The sequence below is a fragment of the Vigna angularis genome, chromosome 3 (genome assembly GCF_016808095.1).
Source record: "Vigna angularis cultivar LongXiaoDou No.4 chromosome 3, ASM1680809v1, whole genome shotgun sequence".
NCBI classification, from domain to species: Eukaryota; Viridiplantae; Streptophyta; class Magnoliopsida; order Fabales; family Fabaceae; genus Vigna; species Vigna angularis.
Genome location: NC_068972.1, coordinates 26,385,881 through 26,404,744, shown reverse-complemented (window position 1 = coordinate 26,404,744; position 18,864 = coordinate 26,385,881). Strand labels below are relative to the sequence as shown.

General features: G+C 39.3%; 1 protein-coding gene and 1 pseudogene across 3 annotated transcripts; one reads left to right on the top strand and one right to left on the bottom strand.

Moving 5' to 3' along the window:
• Positions 1-206: 206 nt before the first annotated feature.
• On the bottom strand, positions 207-7,100 carry LOC108326106 (serine/threonine protein phosphatase 2A 57 kDa regulatory subunit B' beta isoform). 3 transcript variants are annotated; one of them, XM_017559382.2, is made up of 2 exons: positions 5,490-7,093; positions 207-798 (listed from the first exon to the last, which is right to left on the bottom strand). In XM_017559382.2, exons 1-2 carry the CDS (start codon positions 6,654-6,656, stop codon positions 475-477), a joined length of 1,491 nt encoding a protein of 496 aa, XP_017414871.1. In that variant the 5' UTR covers positions 6,657-7,093; the 3' UTR covers positions 207-474. The 3 variants fall into 3 exon arrangements, with proteins under 3 accessions (XP_017414871.1, XP_052730344.1, XP_052730345.1); XM_052874384.1 differs by lacking the exon at positions 207-798 and adding an exon at positions 805-2,352 and having other exon boundaries at positions 5,490-7,100; XM_052874385.1 differs by lacking the exon at positions 207-798 and adding an exon at positions 2,359-3,793 and having other exon boundaries at positions 5,490-7,099.
• LOC128195834 (uncharacterized) lies at positions 6,875-17,944 on the top strand (annotated as a pseudogene).
• Positions 17,945-18,864: the final 920 nt, after the last annotated feature.

Sequence of the window (18,864 nt, the reverse complement as noted above, 5' to 3'; positions counted from 1 at the left end):
CCTACGAGAAAAGTATATTAATTTAAACGATAAAAAAGAAAGCAAGAAAAAACGTGTATAATATAAAAAGATATTGTCCAGTAGTTTTGGAAGAAAAAACTGCCATTCAATAACGACCTTAGTGTAGAATGTTTTTGAGTATAATGCCTTCAAATTTCCAATCACAATGGCCGAATCCAAGAAGCAAGAAAAGGTGAGATATTGTCTTGAGAAATGAAAAGAAAAAATCTTCCGTATTTCTCTTTATAAAAGGAGAAAAATACAAGAAAGTATTTCACAAAAACGTTCTTAATCTGCAGACATTGCTAACAACTTCGAATAAGTTACATTAATCACTGATTTCTTAAAATTGCTAATTATCCAAGTGATATATAATAAGATAGAAGAGGAGAAAAAATTAGGTGGAAAAGAAAGAAACCAATAAATAATGGCACCAAAATGGATGAGAGCAGTTGTGGTAGTATACTAACAAGGCTAAGTTAAGACCATATCCTCAAATCCATTCTGTGCAGCCGCATCTTCCAGTCTCTTCCAATTAAGTTCCCGCTGCTCTTCTACATCTTTGGCTTTAGCCTCTTTCTCTGCGTGCTGCCGCTGGCACTCCTCAAACAATTCTGCATCCATTTCCAGAAACATTTTGCGAACATTCACCGTCAGTCCATGTACTGCTTGATTCCAATGACTCGAGATGTTTTTCTCAAATGCTTCAAATATTATTGGTAGTACCACCGTCCTGTTTTGGGCAATTAAGCTCACGATATGCTCATTGTTCCACAAAAACAGGGCTCGTTCTGCAACCTGCAGTATGAGTGTGGCTAAGCGCAAACACTTCTCAAAAGAACATCTAAACCATGAAAAATAATAACAGTAAAAATATTCAGTTCTGACCGTTCACGATTCTAAACCCTCTATGCTGATTTAAAAAAACTTCAGAATAGCATTTTCCATAATTAATTACAGAAGCTGTTTTAAAATTCTTTAAGGAAAAAATGAATAAAATGAAGACATAAAAGTCATCATTCCTATATTGACTAAGACCATATTCTAAGGCTTACGATGTTCGACTATGGCTATTTTATGGGGCGTCTCTTTGCTCAGGACTTTTACTTTATGTTTCTCCTTTCATTTTCTTCTTTTTACGGTATGGGAAGAACAATATTCACATCATATAACAAATACTAAACAAATTGTCAGCCTTTTTATATGATACCTGCTGATAAAAAATGCTATACCAGAAAAATCTACCAGAATACTTTTTTTTTCAGACAAATTCAGCATCAACAACTCTTAACACTGCAATAAAATACCAAGGTTTCTGAATATGAAAACATCCATATTGATACTGCAGTTTAGTAGCTAAATAATTTCAATAGAAGGGGAGTAGAAAAATCGGTCAACATAACAAAAATGAATCAATGCATTATATTAAGAGATTTAAAATGAAATCTAAAATTTTGGTATAAATACCTGCAAATCTAAAATTTAAAACAGGTTAGCCATGACGAAGAGAGTCACAAAGAGAGGAAAGCTGTCCTCTGGAAGGGCCATCAACGTTAAAATGGACAAAAGAAGGTTAACACGTTAATTTCTTAAAGGAGTTTAATTTTTTTAAAATAGAGAAGAGGACAATGGAAGTTAAGCATCTAGAAGGAGGGGTGTAATTTACCCAATTTCAATTCAAAAGCGCAATAAAGTTTCCAATGAAAGGCATACGACCCTCATGACCCAAACTCTACCAATAAGCCCCTGTTGCGATAGCCAGCTTAAATTTCCAGCCTTCCACTCACTAAGAAGTGAAAGAAACTCAAAAATGAGATTGCCCAAGCTGTGATGGGAAATTGCAGATAGAAATTCTCTCAATTTTCTGAGGATTGGATTATCAGTTAAGATTTTAGAAATTCGAACCAGTTTTGGATGAAAGATTGTTATTTGCCAACTGTTGGCAATTTCAAAGGGATTTTATCATGTAGAGGCTTAGTAAGAAACCAAGAGACAGCAGCTTCATCATCGTGATACTAGAAGGAACAAGATAGAACTAAGATAAGCTTACAAAGAACATATTAATGAAGTAACAGAAAAGATGAACGAAGGCTCGATTGCAATTTGCTCCCTGATAAATCATATAAATTGCAACACCCTCATGATCTTAACTCATCCACACTTAATTTGTGAAGAATGGAAGATCATTTGCAATGTGCCACAGGCCAAAAGTAGAGCCAGTAATACTACTTTAGGGTTGCAAAAAGAATAAATATATAAGATTCTTAAAATATTTATAGGTGGATTTAATTAAAAACCAGGAATTATTTTCCTTATGTGGGTGCCACTCCCCTTCCCGTCAAATAGGTCCACCTGTGCATCCAAATGAAGGCTATGTTAGCCAATTACATATAGTAACAGCTTATAGGTAGGGTTTTAACTAGCACCACTAAAGTACTGGAGAGGAGCTGAGCTAAAAAGATGTCCTCACCAGCCACTATTCAGGGCACTATTTTGCCTGCTATGGCAGCTAAAGTGGCAGCCAGAATGGCTAGAGCTAGTTTTGGATTTACAGTGTTGGAGATCTTACATTAAATATAATATATAAGTGGGTGCAAATCTCACCTTACAACTAATATTTTGAAGTTAAATTAGGCTTAAAGTCTACTTTAAAAGATGGTGTCAAAGCTATACCAAGTCTATCCTTCTTAAGTTTGTTGAACCTATCATGTCAACCTCTATCGGGTTCCCCATAGTCTCTCACACATGAGATTTTCAATCCTCATAGTAAGAGAATGTCATGGAGATCTCCTACTAAAGATATAACCGAATTATAGTATATAACAAGTACAAACCTAAACTCACAATCTGATTTTGCAAGATTAAGTTAGACTTAAAGTCTACTTTCTAATATTCAATTTCCAAAACTAAAATCTAAAAATGGAATAGTAGTGAAAATGATAATGAAGACTCGGATTTCAAAGATAATGAGATAATTCCTATCTAAGGAACTTATATGACTTTTTTAGGTATTTTATTGCATGTTTTGTTTAGGATGCCTATAACATTTTTATTGTTAATTATGAGTGTCATGAATTTTGAGCACTTTTTTATCATACTTGAGAAATACATAATACGGCAGCTATCTTGCTATCCACACTATTTGTGTTTTTTGATCCCCAGCCACGCACCAGTTTCCAGGATTTAAAACACTGCCATTGGCTAAAAACAGTAACAAATTATGTGATATGACAGCTGAATTTCGCCCATGGTCTTTTGTGAGCATCAGAAATGCTAAACCCACCAAACCAAATAACTTCTACAGCAAATAGATTTTCACTTCCATCTCTTCCTGTCCTTAAAGTTCTAGTAAATAAAAAAAACTGACATACCCCGGTGTCACAAGATTCCTCATGATGTGAAGGTGCAGAAGTGTTTATTTGTACAAAACCTCATCCTTAGATATACACAGAGACTGTTTCTGAATTTGAATCCATGACCAACTGGTCACCAAGGCCAGGCTTACCAGTGCACTAGGACTAGCCTTTTATTACATCACAGACTATGTAATTTCCTGACAAGTTAACTCCCCCGAAATACATGATTACTTCCCCCAATATTTCAACGAGCATCCCGTGCAGGTATATTTCTTTCCTTGGTTTTGATTTTCTCTTCACTGGAATAAATAACAATAGTTTCTGCCTTTTGTGACATACAAGCATCAGGAAAATATTTTATTGACTAAGTGAACAATACCAAAAGCTTCCAGAAATCTTCAGATTGGATCTACTAAAAAGGACTCATATCGCCAGCCCTAGAAATAGTTATTTAATTGCTTAATTAGATTCCAAAGAGGACGCTCAAACCCAGTTCAGAAATATGCAAAAAGACTGGCTTTCACCTTTCAGATAGATGAAACAAAATTATCAACTCCAGAAAAAGAAACAAAAGGGAGTAATAAATTCCTGTACAGATTTGATACTGAGACAGCCATAAAATTTCAACATGACTTTGATGCCAACCAATAAGAATAAAATAGGTGACTACCTTATTATTTGGAAGTAAATGATAATGAGACAACCATCATTATTGATATGAGGGTTTCAGAATAATTCATCAAGGGCTCTCCTCAGCTCTATAGGAATAAAAATTAAGCCATATCCATAATCATTAGATTCTAATATATTTAAAGCAAAATCACACAACACATGGCATTTCTGAAAATTGGAAGGTACATTTTTACTACTTTGTATAATTATCCTCATAAAAGAGCAATTTCCTTTCCAAGTGTTCACAGGAGGGTTTGTTGAAAGGAAGCTGTTAGATGATGCAAGCAGATTATGACTTATGAGAACATGTTATGTCCCTTTGAAATATTCCCCATTTCTATTCAGTTGAGAAAATAAGGTCATCCACAATAATGCCGCATCAAGGAAGCTAAGCACAGCTTCTCAAAGCACAAGTTCATAAGGAATTCTTAAATCCTTTCAAACTGTTTCTATTTCTAGAATGTAGTGACTGATTCCATCGATAACTTGACTGAATTTTGTTGTTAGGGGGCACAGTGCAAACCATGTTAAATCAAGAAGAGTATTGCATTTGTCCAAACAAATCAGGGATGTGATCTAAAGATTTGTTTTCAATTATGTCACCATTCTTAAAGTACAATTACATGCATGTCACCGACATAATAAATAAAGATAACAACAAGAAAGAAATAAAATATAACCCACAGATTTCTTAAATAATACTATAGACAAAATAGTAGCTTAATGCATTTAACAAACAGAAAATTAACATTAGAGTGCCCAACATATATCCTCAGCCATGTAATTTTTATATTCTGCAAGGTATTTTACCATTAAAAGATATATAAATCACACAATCTCATAACTACAAATGGTTAACTTCTAATTAAGTACTCAGCTCTGAACTAGACAATGAACAATAGTGAAGTCAAAACCCTTGTATACATGCAAAAGCATGTGCATGTGTCTGTCTATTTTAGTTTCAATGTGTGAAAGACCAGAATACAATTAATTCAACTAGAACAAAAATCCTCTTCTCACGTTAATAGTAATGACACAGTATAATTTACTTTTCCTTTTTTTTCCTATCTATTGGAGCATCAGCAATACATGCATAACATAAAAAGCAACTAAACAATAGACCTTAAAACTGTCCTTACAGGAAAAAGGAAACGGATTCAATCCCACTACACTATGGAGCTATAAATGGAAAAACATAAAAAATGAGACAATTAAAGTTCATTAATTACGCAGCTGAAACTTACATCCCCCAACCCCCGCATTCTATAAATAAGAAACCCACAAGTTAAAAATAAGAGCTAGATTGGATGTATAACGTACAACGTATCATAGCATACAAGGTAGCAGTTCAATAAGTAATATTGCAAAGTCAAAACTGGAAATAAGAACAATGGAACACAGCTACCCATAATCTCAACTTCAAACTAACACCATTATAAAAGATGGAAATCATCTACGAACCTGAAAGTGAGAGCTATTGAGGCAGCGTGAAATCTGTCTAAAAAGCGGAACCATACATTTTTGAAACTCCGCAGCCTGTGTGACCTCCAGCACTTCCTCCAGTTCTCCAAGGAAGAGAACCTCCTTCTGGCAATTGGTAAGAGGCCAATACTTCAACAACCCCCTAATCACCGTATCTGCCAGCTTGAAATCCTTCTCCACAAACTGAGTAATGCAGTAAGACAACTGCTGGTGGTACATGGACACAGATTTCGGTTTATGCAGAGGCAAAAGAGCCCTCACCAGAAACAACTTGTGCTCCTCCTTCATGGGCAGCGCAAACCCATTAATAATGCTCCCAAGAATCTCCAGAAGCTCTCCAATACCAGAGTGCCGCTCAGTCTCATATATGAACCGATAAAAAATGTTGTTAATAGCCTTTCTAATAAACGGTCTATGCACCATGAATTTCCCGTATATACGATGCAGTATGGTTTTCAAATACTCCCTCTCCCGCGGGTCCTCAGTGTCAAACAAATCAAGCAATTTGAGAACAAAGGAGTGGTCAATATACCGTTTTGCGATTTTCGTATCGGTATCAGAGGAAACCACGTATCTGAGGAGAAGCTCGTAGACGAGCTGAAGGTGAGGCCAGGTCGGATCCATGCTTGGTTCCTCCTCTTCAGGATCGGTGGGTTCCTGGCCGGTGTTCTCGTGAGACGCCGGAGGAAGGCACCGGAAAATGTTGACTGAGATCATTCTGATCATCTCCTCCTGGCAATGCTCCGACATCTTGCCGGAGCCGGATTGGATGAAGTCGACGAGGTCCATCAGCGCTTGGCGCTTGATTTCCTTCTCTCTAACGTTCTTCAGCGTGTCGGAGAAGTCCAGGACGTAGCAGCAGATGTGGAGCTTGCGGAGGAAGAGGTTCTGGCGGTCAGCGACCGGCGTATCGCGGAACGGCGGCAAAGGCTCCATGGCCCCGGGGGTGGGCACAAGCGGCATCGCGGTGCCGGAGCTAGGAGGCGCCGCACCTCCAGTTCCGCGCGAGGCGTGGTTCACGACGACATTGGGCGAGGGCAACGCTGGCAAGTTGCGGTTGGCGGCGACGAACGCCGCAGACCCGGGATCGCTTGCGTCGGACTTGGAGGGCTTCTTGTGCCCGCCTTTCATGATTTTCTTGAACATTTTGCTGTCGCACGACGGAAACCCTAACCCTAGGAATGAATGATGACGATGATGAGGAAGTGGTGCGTAGTGCTGAAGGGGAGGCTGTGCACGAGGAAAACGTGTGGCTGCGTGAGGGAAAGGTTTTCATCGAGGTGATGCTAATCCATGTATCAACGGTTAGTTCGTTATCCCCCGATTTTGGCGTCGGGATTCGGATCTGAAAGCGAGAAACGATAATGGCGAAGGAAAACGGTTCGCAGATTGTGAAAGCTACGGATCCGAGTGAGGAATCATTGAAGTAAAATCAACGGTGTGAATGCCGTAAAATTGATGGATAGATCGATCGGAGAAGTGTTCCGGCGATGGAGAAGGAATGGCAAACACAGAAACTGCATAGAGAGAGAAAGAGAGAGAGAACGATAATTAAGGGGTGGGATTAGAGAGAGGTGCTTGTGGAAAGTGAGTGATTATAATGGATTACAATAATCGCTTCTGAAACAGTCATTTCTTTTTTTAATTATGCCTGATTTTTTAATTATTTATTTTTATATTTCAACGATTGAAGATGGTTTTGTTTTCTACTTTTTGGAGTGGTTTACACTTCATGATTTGGTTTGCCAAATAAAAAAAATATTATATATATTTATTTGTTTATTTATTTATTTATCTGTTTTGTGGTGGGTTGGTGTTGGATAAAGGAAGAAAATGGATTAAGTGAGTGAGATGATTGAAACCCACAAGAGTGTAATTGGGCGTAGTTGGAGTTGGTCTGTGGTATAATATACGTGGCTTGCAAGTGAATAATGAGGGATTGTGAGTTCGCCACGTGGCACACTGATGTCGTATACAGTACTCTTTGTGGTTAACTGCCACATGTTCTGTAATGTATAAATCTTTGTTTGAAAACTCCATAGTGGTTCATTTTTTAAATTTATTCAAGAAACATTTTCATATAAAGAATATTTTTTGATTGATTTTATTTTATGAATCGTTGAAGATGACATGGAGATATTATGAATAATGTGAGTATGGTTTAATGAATATAATAATGTTATCTATCTTAGATTCGAACGTGATGTGCTAAGAAGCTTTGATCCTTTCAACATTTATACTACCTATCTTTGGCATATCATCAATTTCGCACGGCTAATGTCACTCACTCATCACAGGTATGTAAATCAACTACAACAATTCTCGGATGCAATCCCTTAGTTTTAATTTGTGATTTTTTCATTATTTATATAAGTTTTTAATGGAATTCTTTTATTTTATTCATTGTCAAAATAAAAATTTAATTTTCATAATAAGTGAGTAGCATAAACAAACCCTGATTATATATTGTGTATAAATTTTGTCTTGGAGAAAATACATGCACCGAAGTTGCTAAATCTTTGGCATAGTTGATTATTAAGGATATTTTTATTAATTATAAAGAAACTACTGAATATTGTATATTGAATCTTATACATTATTTCTTTTTTTAATAATTGTAAAAGAAGTATATAAAAGTTAATTGAATTATGAATAGCACAATTAACATTGGAACTTTTAATAAATAATAAAGTTAAAATAACAAAATTATAATTTTTAATTTAAGAGTGTGAGACCCTGGAAAATTAACACTGCAAATCAGCTGTCAAATCACAATTAATGCACCCCACATCACTTGCACAGAACCATTAAAACCCACTCTGCAATCCATGCATGAGCGCCACTTGTCACACTAGAAGCTTCTGAAGTCAGTAGTGGGGGTGCAGGTGTCGGCAGGGGAGACGCTCGTCCGTTGGACGTGGGTTGAACAAAGCTGATTTCTGAAAAACCCTTCCACTACCCTGCACGCACTCTTCTTCTTCCTCAGAATCAGACTTTTCATTTTCTCCACCTTCTCTCTAGAAAACCTCCATCTTCTCTCTACTGTTACTCACCCATCTCTTCTCCGTTCAACATTCAGAACCGTAGGAACGTTCCCTGCGCCGTGAGCTTCAATCGGAACCGAACAGATCCACGTTCTGTAACCGGTAAGATGCTCGACTCTGGACGTGTGTTTCTGAGTTACATGCAAACTAAGATTCGGTTGCATGCAAGGGTATAAGCTAAATTCTTCTACGTTTCTTTTGGGTTAGATTTAGTGAAGAGCTTAAGGAAATCGTTGGGGGTAAAAAGCCATATTTGAACGACACCAAATCACACTCTTAGGACGTACACTGCTATCCAGGTAAGGGAAGCTTATTAATTTAATTTATACTTGGATGTTGTGTGCAAGCATGATATGAACTGAATGTATGAGATGTATGTTGTTTGAGTATGCCTGAACGATCGCTGTTATGCATGAATGAATATGGTATGTGTTGGTTGATACGTATGAATTGGAAAATGGATGATTATTGTATAGTATGAGTTGTTAATATGAATTCTATAAAGTATGTGAATTAATGATGAATATGAAATTATAAGATTATGAATCGTATGAGAAATGTTGAGTTAGAATAGATGAAAAATCTGAATATGAAAATCTTTACTATGATAAAATACGTTCGTCATCGTACGGTCTTATACCGTTCGGTTTCTAATCAATTGCTTAAAAAGGAATTCTTTTATTTGGAAAGAGTTTCGATCGAGAACGAGCGTCCCGTGAAATACTATGTTGAGCGTTCGGCTCAGCCTAGTGGTAATCTTGTAATTTAAATTAAGTTATAATGTATTATCCCTTATACTTATAAATTTGTAGCGCTCGGTCTTACACTGAGCGTTCGTCCTAATTAGCACTCGGTCTTATACCAAACGTTCGATCTAATTAATTATTGGTCTTATATCTAGCGTTCGTTCTAAGAAGTGTTCGGTCTTATACCGAACGCTCGTCCGTACATTTGATTTCGGAATGGACGTAAATAGCGTTCGTCCAAATTATTAGTAAATGTATATTATCGCGTTCGGTCATTGACTGACAGTCGATCCCTTTAAACTAATTGTTCTCAGTATAATTAAATAATTGTCTTGTTGTATCTTTATCCATTTGAATTTGGTCTAGAGTCTTTGTACCTAAATTATTCTGAACATTTATATTATATCTCTAAGAGTCGGTTCATTCAACTGATTCGAGTAGTAGTCACGTTCGTCATATAAGTACTTGTTGACTTATTCGGTTTGACAACGAGTCTTCTAAATCTAGTCTTTAGCGTTCGTCTTCGTTCTTCAGAAGTATGAACGTTCGTTATTTTATACTTTTAAAACTAAAGATAGAGATGATGATAAATTATAAGATGTTGAAGTGTGAACACTATATTGAATGATTATACGATTATGGAATTTGAACGAGCGTTCCAGGGAGGAACGACTGATGAGTCGTTATTTCTTGAATTATATTTAGTTTATTGCACTTAAATAAACCAGGGAATTGTGTTTAATTGTTTGTTATTTCCCCGTTTTTCGAATTCTGCTTAATTTGGTCGGAAATTTGTAATTGTGCTAATTTGGGTTTTCTGAGCTGATTAAGTACATTTTTGAAGTGCAGGAAAATTTCGGAAATACATTTTGGGACATCAGGAAGAATGCCAAATAAATTCAAGACTTTCCACACAGACATTTTTTTGAATTAATTAAATTGTAATTCAGTAGTTTAGAATTTTTGAATCAACTCTTATATTTTGGGTCAATTTTTGGTAAATTAGATTAGACCCAAAAATTAGAAGTGAGTGACTTAGACTCTAGGGTTTTTGTTTTGTGTGGACCCCACCCTTATTAAAGGGGAGACACACGGCCTTTAGGTTAGGCCGCCACTTGCCATTTGCACTGTACACACTCTCGGCTCTTAGTTTTGGATGCTATATGGTATTTTTGAACTCTTTTTCTTGGGGGCGGAACGCTTGAACGAATGGAATGAAGAGCTGATTTTTATCTTTTTCGCTGAATTCTCATTGCCTATTCATTGGTTTTCTGCACTTTTTGATTGAAATGGGGTTCAGCCGTCACACTTATTTCGGTTGTGGTTTTTGAACTTCTCTTTGGCTTTTGAACGCTGTCACGGTGGATGAATGGGAGAGATATTTTGAATTTTATTTTCATTCTGCAAATGCTGTATTCATGAGAACCATGTTTTCTTTAATTTCTCATTCAATCAAAAATCACAAGGGTACGTCCAGTATTGTCCCACCACGGTGATTCACTACTTTTGAAAAGCACATTCTATTTTGTCCAGCAGCTACCGTGTCTTGGCTGGAAGGAGAAAAGCACGCTGGAATGCTGCACGCTCATTTCATTCGGAATAGCTGGAAGAAGTGAAGGCGCTGATTCACTTTTCTTTTTGGAAGCACACGTTTATTCAAGCAGCTGCTACGTGGATCTGTTGGAAGGCACATGGCGTGGATTGATAGAAAGAAAGGAGGGTGTGTCTCGGCCTTGGGAGATACACTCATTCCAACTTTTTATTAAAGCTTTTAATTGTATCTTTGCTGGAAGGGAGGAGGTAACATGATTAATGTTGGAGAAAAAGTCTAGGAGATGGGACGTGTCAAGGACGTTGATGGCTGATGTGGAGTGGGAGAATAGAAGCACTTTACAGCTGGTTTGCTTTGATTCATGAAGAAGTTGATTCACGTGAAGGAAGAGGTGGCCCACGGCCATTGATACATTTCTTTTATCTTTTAAGAATGAATGGATAACTTAGATAGGAGTAGCAAGGGTACGGTGATAGATTTCTTTTCTCAAGAAATGGAGTGTTGTCCGTGATGTGGAGCAAGGAAGAGAACCTCACGGGATGGTGATTCTAGGACGAAGAAAAGCTGGCAGCAGAGAGCACATGGTCACATCATGGGAATTTATTCCCCTGTCACGGCTGCTGAATGAGAAATGAGAAAGGCTACCCCACTTTTATTTTTGGAATTAACACTTTGCAGGTTTATTTTCTTTGAGAAATGAGAATCAATTCAATTAAGAGGTAGTGTGTTGTCACGGCAGGGGAAGGAATTAGTTTGGGTGACTTGGTTTTCTTGGAGAATGAAGTACATGAGTCACGGTTAATGGTAGAGAAACATTTATTTTCTTTTATTTCTTTTGCCTAAGAATGGTTTGCATTATAGATTGAATTGATTTTCTTCTTTTGGGTGGTGAATTGTGTTTGGATATTTATTTGTTACAATGTTCAGTGTAATGTTTTCATGCACTAGAATACTGTCAATCATGTTTAGTTGTGTTTAATTTCCAATTTAATTTAAGTTCAATTACAGTCACAAACCTTTCACAAAACCCCCCCACTTCGTGTTTGATCTGAGACTCGAACCACAATTTGGTCCTTGAGAGACGACCTAGGAGTCACTTCCTAGTACTGTACTGCATTCTTTTATGCACAACTTTTGTGGGAGGTGCGACCCTCTCATTAAAATGGCGCTGCTGCCGGGGACCAACGGTTCAGTTTTAGGTCTTTTGTGTTGATAATGTGTTGTTTGTGTGTCGTGTTTTGTCTTGTATGTTTGAGTGTGTGTGATTTGTTTGCTTAGGTTGTTTTGTGTGTTCAAAATTTTTGTGATATCGTTTCATAGGTTAGCTAGACATTCTAGAAATTTATCTTTAGAGTCTGTTTTTGGGTCTGTTCCATTGGATACTGTGCATCCCACTGCTGAGTACTTTGTGCATACTGCATCTACTGCATCTGTTGCATCTGCACGTGATTCTGATTCTGTTGTTTTTCGCACTGAGAACAATATGGCACAACCTCCACCTCGCGAGAGGACTTTTAGGGAGATGGCTGCACCTGATTTTGATATCGAAAGCTTGTGCATCCAATATCCTGATGAGGACGTTCCATTTGTTCTCAAGACTGGACTGATCCATTTGTTGCCCAAGTTTCATGGTCTTGCAGGTGAGAGTCCTCATAAGCATTTGAAGGAATTCCATATTGTCTGTTCTAGTATGAAACCACATGATGTTCCTGAAGAGCACATCTTCTTGAAGGCATTTCCTCATTCATTGGAAAATGTTGCTAAGGATTGGTTGTATGGTTTGGCGCCTAGATCCGTCACTAGCTGGGATGATCTGAAGAGGCTGTTCTTAGATAAATTTTTTCCAGCAGCCCGGACTACAGCTATCAGAAAAGACATAACTGGGATTAGGCAGCTTGGTGGAGAGAACTTATATGAGTATTGGGAGAGATTCAAGACACTTTGTGCTAGTTGTCCCCACCATCAGATACCTGAGCATCTCCTTGTCCAGTATTTCTATGAGGGTTTGAACAACATGGACCGTGGTATGATTGATGCTGCCAGTGGTGGAGCTCTTGGAGACACTACACCTGCTGAGGCCAGGCAATTGATTGAGAAAATGACTTCCAACTCCCAGCAGTTTAGCACCAGGAATGATGCCATTGTGGTGAGGGGCGTACATGATGTTGTTGCCCAGTCTTTATCAGCTGTTGAAAGCAAGTTGGAAGGAAAGATTGACTCTCTTACGAAGATGGTGACACAGTTGACTACCAACCAGAGATCTGCAGCTCCATCTGCATCTGTTGCACGACTATGTGCTATTTGTCCTTCTAGTGACCATTATACAGATGCTTGTCCTTCTTTGCAGCACTCTGCTGCCTCTGATGCGCCTCAGGCTTATGCTACGAACATCTACAACAACAGGCAGCAACAACAGCAAAATCATGACTTATCCAGCAACAGGTACAACCCAAGGTGGAGGAATCACCCTAATCTGAGATGGAACAATGCGCCACAACATCAACAGCAGGCACCACCTTTCCAGAATGCTGGAGCACCTAACAGATATGTGCCTCCACCTATGCAACAACACCAAAGGCAACAACAACAGCAGCAACAAGAGGCACCTGCCCAACCAGTTGCCCAACCTTCCATTTCGTCTGAACCTTCATTGGAAGAGTTAGTGAGACAGATGACTATGCAAAACCTACAGTTTCAACAGGAGACTAGAGCTTCCATACAGAGTCTCACTAACCAGATGGGTCAGATGGCTACTCAGATAAATCAGGCGCAGTCTCAGAATTCGGATAAGTTACCATCCCAGACTGTGCAGAACCCAAGGAATGTGAGTGTCATAACCCTCAGATCAGGGAAGCAGATTGTTGTGCCTTCAGAGCCCGCTTCTACACCTACACTCGTGCCTGCCACTTGTCCTAGAAAGAACGACCATGACGGTCCAAGCAGGGCATTTGAGGTGGGTGAATCTTCTTCTCCAGCCGGTGGTTCTTCTTCAGGTGGATCTTCTCCCTCTTCCACCACCACCGCTGCCGCACCTTCTCCATTGGTTGACCGGCCTATCCCTCTACCATTCCCTTCACGGGCACTTCCTAGCAAAAAGATGGAAGAGGTGGATAGGGAAATTCTGGAGACCTTCAGGAAAGTAGAGGTGAACATACCTCTACTCGATGCCATCAAGCAGATACCGAAGTATGCCAAATTCTTGAAGGAGTTGTGCACACACAAGAGGAGGATGAAGGGAAATGAGAGGATTAGCATGGGAAGGAATGTATCTGCGCTTATTGGTAAGTCGGTCCCGCACATCCCTGAAAAGTGCAAGGACCCAGGTATATTTTGCATTCCTTGTGTGATTGGAAACAATAAATTTGAAAATGCCATGCTTGATTTGGGTGCTTCTGTTAATGTCATGCCTTTGTTTATATATGCATCTTTGTCTCTTGGTCCTTTGCAAACCACGGGTGTGGTCATTCAGTTGGCCAATAGGAGTGTTACCCACCCAGCAGGTTTCATAGAGGATGTCTTGGTTAGGGTTGGTGAATTGATTTTTCCTGCTGACTTTTATGTTTTGGAAATGGAGGAGGGATTCTCTCATGGATCCGCTCCCATTATCTTAGGCAGGCCATTCTTGAAAACTGCCCGAACTAAGATTGATGTGTATGCTGGAACTTTGTCTATGGAATTTGCTGATATTGTTGTTCATTTTAATATCCTTGATGCAATGAAATTTCCAGCTGAGGACCATTCTCTGTTTAGGATCGATGCATTGGATGACATTATTGATAAATATGTTGTTGATGATTTTGATTCTATGCATAAGAAAGAGCATTCTTTTCTATCTTCTCTACATACATGCATTGAATCTGAATTTGAGAATGATGTTGATTTTGAAGAGAATTTTGATATCCATGATGTTGATGATGTTTTTGATATGGATGATGTTGATAATGTAATTGTCATGGATATGGATTTGGAGCTTGATGAGATAGGTGTTCCGCCTTTACCTGTGAATTCTTTGGAGTCAGAATGCACTAACCACTTTGTAGGAAGTACAAATGAATCTGACTTGCAGGCACCTACTCTTGAGTTGAAACAACTCCCAGATAACCTCAAGTACGTGTACTTGGAGGATGATGAGAAGAAACCGGTGATCATTTCCACCTCCCTTGATTCTGTTCAAGAGGAGAAGTTGCTTGGTGTGCTGAGGAAGCACAAGAAGGCCATTGGTTGGAGTTTGGCTGACATACCTGGTATTAGCCCATCCACATGCATGCATAGAATTCTTTTGGAAGATGGGGCAAGGCCAGTGAGACAGCCACAAAGAAGGCAAAACCCCGTGATCATGGACGTCATCAAGAAGGAGGTGACCAAGCTTTTGCAAGCTGGGATCATCTACCCTATTTCAGACAGTCAGTGGGTTAGCCCCATCCATGTTGTGCCCAAGAAAACTGGCCTCACTGTGGTGAAGAATGAGAGGGATGAGCTTATCCCAGCTAGAGTGCAGAACAGTTGGAGAGTCTGCATTGACTATAGGAGGCTCAACCAAGCAACCAGGAAAGATCATTTCCCCCTGCCATTCATTGATCAGATGCTGGAGCGCCTGGCAGGTAAATCTCATTATTGTTTTCTTGATGGTTTTTCTGGTTACTTTCAAATAAATATTGCGCCTGAGGATCAAGAAAAAAACCACATTCACCTGCCCCTTTGGCATTTTTGCCTATAGGAGGATGCCCTTTGGTCTATGCAACGCCCCTGGTACCTTCCAGCGGTGCATGCTTAGCATTTTTAGCGACTTTCTTGAGAATTGCATAGAGGTGTTTATGGATGATTTTACTGTGTATGGATCCTCCTTTGATGCATGTTTAGACAGTCTGGAAAAATTTTTGAAAAGATGCATAGAAACAAACCTTGTTCTCAATTTTGAGAAATGTCACTTCATGGTTGGACAAGGTTTGGTTCTAGGGCATATCATTTCTGAAAAGGGAATAGAGGTAGACCCTGCTAAGATATCTGTGATTTCGTAGTTGCCTTACCCCTCTTGCGTGCGAGAGGTGCGATCTTTTCTTGGACATGCAGGTTTCTACAGGCGCTTCATCAAAGATTTCAGCAAGAAGGCGCTTCCCTTGTCCAAACTGCTGCAGAAAGATATTGACTTTTCTTTTGATGACAGATGCAAGCAGGCGTTTGACTGCCTGAAGGAAGCTTTGACCACCGCCCCTATCATTCAGGCACCGGATTGGGCAGCCCCATTTGAGCTCATGTGTGATGCATCTAATTATGCATTAGGGGCTGTCTTGACACAGAAAATTGACAAGCTGCCGAGAGTGATCTACTATGCTTCACGCACTTTGGATGTTGCCCAGGCAAATTATACCACCATTGAAAAAGAGTTGTTGGCAATTGTTTTTGCCCTTGATAAGTTTAGGTCATATTTGCTTGGATCACCTGTTATTGTGTATACTGACCATGCAGCTCTAAAGTTTCTGTTGAAAAAGGCGGAGTCAAAGCCTAGATTGATCAGGTGGATGCTACTGCTCCAGGAGTTTGACTTGCAAATTGAAGACCGAAGTGGAGCACGAAATTTGGTTGTAGACCACCTAAGCCGGATTGAAAAAGCTGGGAATGAAGCTGATGTGTTGCCCATACAGGATACCTTTCCTGACGAGAGTTTGTTGATGATTTCTTACTCTCACCCCACTCCTTGGTTTGCACACATTGTAAATTATTTAGTTGCTTCTGTTTTTCCTCCCTTAGCATCACGTGCTCAGATTGCTAAAATTAAGAGTGATGCTAAGTATTATGTTTGGGATGACCCATATCTGTGGAAGTTGTGCAGTGACCAGGTTACTAGGAGATGCATTCCGGACCATGAGATTGACTCGGTCCTACAGTTCTGTCATGCCTCCTCACCTGGTGGTCATCTGGGGATACAGAGAACAGCTCGCAGAGTGCTTGACTGTGGTTTCTATTGGCCTTCCATCTTCAAAGATGCGGAGAAGATTTGCAGCACTTGTGAACCTTGTCAGAGAGCAGGAGGATCAATTTCACAAAGACAAGAGATGCCTCAACAACCTATGTTGTTCTGTGAGGTGTTTGATGTATGGGGTATAGATTTCATGGGTCCTTTTCCTATTTCTTTTGGTTTCTGTTATATTCTCCTTGTTGTGGATTATGTTTCAAAATGGGTGGAAGCTAGAGCCACCAGGACTAATGATGCTCGGGTTGTTGTAGATTTTGTTAGATCTCACCTCTTTTGCAGGTTTGGAGTGCCTAGAGCAATTGTTAGTGATCAAGGAACCCATTTTTGCAACAGATCCATGCAAGCTTTGCTCAAGAAATATGGGGTGACGCACAGAGTTTCTACACCTTACCACCCCCAAACAAATGGGCAGGCTGAGATCTCCAACAGGGAGATTAAGAGGATTTTGGAGAAGATTGTCCAGCCCAACAGGAAAGATTGGAGCAATAGGTTGGACGATGCTCTTTGGGCTCATAGGACAGCTTACAAAGCACCGATAGGGATGTCTCCCTACCGGGTTGTCTTCGGAAAAGCATGTCACCTACCGGTCGAGATTGAGCATCGAGCATATTGGGCTGTGAAGATTTGCAACTTCTCCATGGACCAAGCTGGAGAGGAAAGGAAGTTGCAACTGAATGAATTGGATGAGATCCGATTGGAGGCATATGAGAGCTCGAAGTTCTACAAGGAAATGACAAAGAAGTTCCATGATAGTTCTATTGTTAGAAAGGACTTCGAGGTTGGCCAACAGGTTTTGTTGTATAACTCTAGACTCGGCCTCATGGGTGGTAAGTTGAGATCAAAATGGACTGGACCTTTTGTTGTGACTAATGTTTATCCTTATGGTGCAGTAGAGATCCAAGGTCCATCTACAGCTAAAAGTTTCAAGGTGAACGGGCATAGACTGAAGCCTTTCCTCAGCAACCCTTCTTTATTGGATATAGTGGTGGAGGAGACGTCTTTGGTCCACCCCACCTATCCTCCCATCTGACTCAGGGAGTTTCTTTTCTCCTTCCCTCCTCACTTTTATTGCACTTTGTCGATATCTGATGATTGTTCTGATTGTTTGATCTGCTGATTGTGACACATTGAGGACATTGTGTCGTTTAAGTGTGGTCTATTAGGGGAGGATGTTTCTTTGTTCATGTTTCGATTTTTATGTAGTTTGTTGTGTCTTGTGTACAGTTTTGCATGCTTTTCGTAAATTCTGGATTGTGGTTAGGTTGTCAGTTTTCCTTCACTTCATTGATACTCTGAGATGTTGGATTCCTTGCTTTTCTTTGCTTGGAAGATGATCATGATGTTTGAGAGTTGAATTGATTGTGACACAAATGCCCTGTGTGAGAATTTGAGCCACTTTATGTTCTTTCTTGTGTGTGATATGTCTCTTGATTGCTTGCACATATGCCTTGGCTTGACTCTTGTTGATAATTCTTGATTGATATGCATGTTTGGAAGTGATAAAGGCAGTTTTGTTCTTGAGCCTCTCTAGCCAAATAAGCTTACCTTGTTCTAATCCTTTGAAAACCCTTTTTGAGCCTATACTTTCCCCCATTTCTTTGTTTTGAATGCTCATACACTAGCCCTAAGTGAAAAACCATGATTACCTTAACCTTAGGGAATTTTGGAGCTTTGGAAATGTTTTGGGAACAAGTGTGGTCTCTTGGGGGTTTCTAATGAGTTGGCTAATTGGTTCCTCTTCTTGTTTTGTTTTGGTAAATACAGTTTTGTTTTGAAAAGAGAGAAAAGAAAAGAGACAGGATGAAAAAAAAAAGAGAGCAAAAAAAAAAAAATAGTGAAAAAAAAATGTGAATAATTGTGAATAATGGAGTCAAGAAGAGGATGGAATTAGAGGTTGTGGGTGTGTTTGAATGTGTTTACACTTGTTCCCCATTGCTCCTCTGTTCCTTATGGTTTGTAGCTTCTTATCCAGATATATCCTGCCTTGTCCTTGGCCCCATTACAACCATGAAAAGACCTTTTGATTTGAACATGCGTA

Coding starts and splice junctions, on each gene's coding strand:
- LOC108326106 (XM_017559382.2), bottom strand. CDS start 6,656: ATGTTCAAGAAAATCATGAAAGGCGGGCACAAGAAGCCCTCCAAGTCC. Junction 799..5,489: donor TCAATAGCTCTCACTTTCAG/GTTCGTAGATGA, acceptor CTCATACTGCAG/GTTGCAGAACGAGCCCTGTT.